Source organism: Enoplosus armatus, chromosome 9 (genome assembly GCF_043641665.1).
Source record: "Enoplosus armatus isolate fEnoArm2 chromosome 9, fEnoArm2.hap1, whole genome shotgun sequence".
NCBI classification, from domain to species: Eukaryota; Metazoa; Chordata; class Actinopteri; order Centrarchiformes; family Enoplosidae; genus Enoplosus; species Enoplosus armatus.
Window position 1 is genome coordinate 14957071 of NC_092188.1, and position 4387 is coordinate 14961457.

At 44.7% G+C, this 4387-nt stretch overlaps 1 protein-coding gene across 1 annotated transcript; it reads right to left on the bottom strand.

Annotated features, from left to right (window-relative positions):
- Positions 1-1309: 1309 nt before the first annotated feature.
- Positions 1310-4153, bottom strand: oprd1b (opioid receptor, delta 1b). The gene is made up of 3 exons (XM_070911508.1): positions 3903-4153; positions 2022-2377; positions 1310-1839 (listed from the first exon to the last, which is right to left on the bottom strand). The coding sequence occupies exons 1-3, from the start codon at positions 4151-4153 to the stop codon at positions 1310-1312; spliced, it is 1137 nt and encodes a 378-aa protein (XP_070767609.1).
- Positions 4154-4387: the final 234 nt, after the last annotated feature.

Sequence of the window (4387 nt, forward strand, 5' to 3'; positions counted from 1 at the left end):
CATCCTGTAATTTAAATATTACAGACACAGTGAAAATATACTCTCAGCTAAACATTCACACTATTGGATTCTCATTACCTTCCCAATATGGTTGAGTGACAACACTATTACCAGCCAAGATATACATTTTTCATTGCGATGGCTCTGTACTCCAGCACACTGGACGTAAGTTTAAGTCCTGACTTAAAGTAAATTCAGCTTTAAAAGTGTAAATTCAGCTTTAAAGCCTCTATAAGACATATTTTTATATCAACAATGGATCAAATGACCATGTGTATAGTCATTTGTAGTGAAAAACCCACAGAGAATTATGACTCCACTCTGCAGTTCCCATCAGCTCTATGGAGCGAGATAGCATCTTTCAGCTTATTGTTTTGGTTTTTGGGCCAACAACTTGTTTTGGTTCATTCTCACTACTCAAATAGTGTTGTTTTCACCCACAGCGGGCAGCTGTTTTCAGCAAAAAGCAGAGCCAGATATTTCCCTCAGGAGTTGGTGGAGACCAAAACAGAGCTAAAGGCCAGAAACACAACTTGAAATTAATGCTAATGTTGCTTCGTAACTGCTAGGTGTGTAAATAGGCAATTGTTTGCTAACAAGTTCATCATATCAACTTGAAAGGTGATAATATGTCAATGTTGCCATCAACAGTGTGGGAATTGTAGCCCTTCATAAATGGTCCCCCAATTTTAGGGAACAAAAAGTTATTTTACAAGCTAATATAAATCAAAATAAATTCATCATACGTAATATTTAGCTGGTAATAAATGACTAGCTGAAGTCTGTGACCCACACATCAGCAGACAGCAGTGGTATTGTCCCTGTTGATGCTCTGCCAGGGCTGCACTGCAGTGCACCGCTTGCTGCTACAGGGGATTTTCGGAGTCAGTCTGGTCTTCATCAAGTACAGCCCATGATTATGTTGGATTGAGGTCGGCCAATCATACATCGGCTACCGCTTGGTCATAAAAACACTCCTTGGTGGGCTTGTCTGTGTGTTTAGGATCAATGTCCTGCCTGATAATCTGATCACTTGGGGACTGTGTATACACTGAGCTATGAGTCTTACATTGTTCACCTAATATGGTTGTGAAGACACACACAGGCATGATCATCCTGAAAAGACAATCCTAAAAAAATTGTGTGTCACAAACCTATTGGGACATCAATACACAATCGATAATTTACATAAATGGTAGGTCAAAAGTCTACAACTGCAGACTCAGACTCCTGTGGTGGAGAACTGTGTGACCTCAGTCTGGAGGTCTTCCTCCTGAACTGTCCCCCCTCCCCACTGACCCATGCCTAGTCAGGCCGGCGGTCTCTCTGTCGTCGCACGAGCACAAACAGACACAGGCTCCCGTGTGCTATTGCGTGCTCTGGAGAAGCTGTTCTGCTCCAGACGGGAGCGATAGGGCAGGCAGAAATCCCTGAAGCACCTTTTGAAGTTCTCATCCAAGAAGGCGTACAGCACGGGGTTGAGACTGCTGTTGGTGTAGCCCAGCGCAATGCACAGGTGCCAGCTGGCCATCACCAGGAGGTTCTTGTGGTCAATAACCACCATAGTCTTGACGATGATGAAGATGTGGATGGGGGTCCAGCAGATGATGAAGGCTGCCACGACCACCAGGACCATGCGGGTGATCCGCCGCAGGTTCCTGTCCTTCTCTTTGGATCCCGAGAGCAGACGGACGCTCTTGAGCCGCAGGATCATCAGACCGTAGCAGATGGTGATGACCAGGACGGGAACCACGAAGGCAAAGATGAACACGCAGATTTTCATCACTGTGTCCCAGTACCACTCAGGTTTGGGGAATCTGAGCATGCAGCCAGTGTTTCCTGAGGAATTAAAACAATTAGAGGTTTAATAGAGAGCCATGTGGAGAGGCTAATTTAAGTTAACAATCCAGCTCAAATGCGTTCTCTTTCATTACTCCCTGAAAGTGCTGAAAAGCTTGTGTTGATAAGTGATAAGTTTTTACACGATGGTAATCTTAACAACAAACCTCAGAAATACTCACCTTTGTCTGTCACCTTGGTAACAGCCATGATCATCACAGGGACTCCCACGGCAGAGGAGAGGATCCAGATGCAGACGTTGATGAGCTTGGCTTTGGCAGGCGTGCGGAAGTCCAGGGCCTTCACCGGATGACAAACAGCAATGTAGCGGTCCACACTCATCATGGTGAGGGTGAAGATGCTGGTGAACATGTTGTAGTAGTCGATGGCAATGACCACTTTACACAGCGGCTCGCCAAAGGGCCACGTGCTCATCAGGTACTTGGCGCTCTGGAAGGGGAGAGTGCTGGTGGCGAGGGCGTCAGCGAGAGCCAGGTTAAAGATGTAGATGTTGGTGGCGGTCTTCATCTTGGTGTACCTGGTTGTTTGGAGGAAAAGCACGGGGCACTTTAAATTCATTCTGACGTCGGAGATTTCATTTTATTTCAAGGTCTGTCTGCTGCTGTGCTACAAAGAAGTAGCTGAGTGTGGTTGTCTCATGATTTCCATTAAAACATTTCAAGGCTAGAAACCAATTTATTGTTTGCTCTAATCCATTTCCTCTCTCAAACCAACAATCTGCTGTTTCCCCTCGAATAATATCGAACAACTAAAAGAGCTTTTAAGATGCATAATGTTTTTCAGGCACTACACTAAATGCATGAGAGCTTCAACGCTCAAAGTGACTGTAAGCCTCCATTAAACCGCACTTCTAATGAGTCGATTCACCACGGAAAAATCCTCCAAAACTCCTCCTTGATTTCAGATCCACAGTGTAGTTTTTTTTTAATCTTTTACCAGAGACCAGTCTGAATAGCAGCTGAACATGTTGTCTGGCTGTTTAAAGATGAGTCCACAATATGACAGTCACATTTAATTAAATTGCAGCAACAGGCTATAAAGGGACGAGGGAAGACAAAGGGATGCTTTACCTTTTATCTTAATCGCGCACATAAAGGGATTCATTACATTACACACGTGTACTGATCTCACTGTGTAATTGCTTTGCCAGGGAGAGAGTGGGCACAACGTCTTTTATATTCACTTTGTTTGATTGTTTTGAAATTGACAAACCAAAGTACAGGCACTCATATTTCATCTTGCACACATTTCACCAGGGATTTAAGAAGCAGCTCAGGGAGATGATTGATTGACACTGGAGGGCAACCCATCACCGTCACTGCTTTCTCATTTAAGCTGCATTAGTTCAACAACAAATCATGACAGGGATCCTCAAAATCTCCAATGCATGAATTAGTGAGACGCAGCACAGCAGTCATTGCTTTTGATTTGCAGGTGAGGGGTTCAACATGCTACTTACTTTCCCATGCAAATGAATCACCTGAGTTTACAACATCATTCCTGACAGGAATAATTGGTGCAATGAAGTAATTTCATCGGTAAGCGCCCTCCCCTCCCTTCTTGCTTGGAAGTGCGTGTGTGTGCGTGTGTGTGTGTGTGTGTGTTTGTGTTTGTGGATGGGTGTGTTGGAGAGTGGATCTCAGACACACTGAAACTGTGGGAAATTACAAAGCACCATCATAAAAAGCAGTGAAAATTAATCTTTTTTTAGACATATTCCATTCTTTAAAATGACTATTACACTCTAGTCCTAGAATATCAAATATACCCAGAAGTGAGTTTGTAGGGTTCATTGAGGGCATTTAAAATAATCCCTGATGATGTAAAAATATATATTTATAATTCCCATAGTGGGTCTTGTTGTTAGTAGTACTATTATATATGTGTGTGTGTGTGTGTGTGTGTCGCTTTTCACTGATAAGCAACAAATTCTAAAAGCAAACATCAACTTAGTCACGAATAACCAATATGTTTCTCTCCCTTTTCAATGTTTTTCTTGTACTGATTAGTTTCTGCTTCTCTGTTGATGATGTGTTTCTTACCTGACCACCCCGTACATGACAAGCAGGTTCCCCAGCAGCCCCACCACACAGATGAGAGAGTAGAGAGCCGTGATACACACGGCGATGATGAGACTTGTGGTGTCCCTGGTCGCAGCTCTGTTCGTCTCGTTGCTCCTTGAAGGCACGCGCAGCAGATCCTCGGAGAACGTCACATTGAAAGGAATTATGGAGAACGAGTAGCGCTCGTTGAAATCGCCAAGAGCGTCGGGAGGAAGAGTGGGGAACTCCATGTCTAAAAATCCAGGTGAGAGTGTAAAGCGCGCGGAGAAGAAGAAGATTTCCAAAGCAGGTACACGGGAGCGCACGACAACTGGACGGCAGTAATGAGGCGCCCAGAGGAGGTTTGCGCTCTCTCTCTCTCTCCCTCTCTCCCTCTCTCTCCCTCTCTCCCTCTCTCTCCCTCTGTGTGTGTGTGTGTGTGTGTGTGTGTGTGTGTGTCTGCGCGCGCGTGCGTCTCTGCGCGC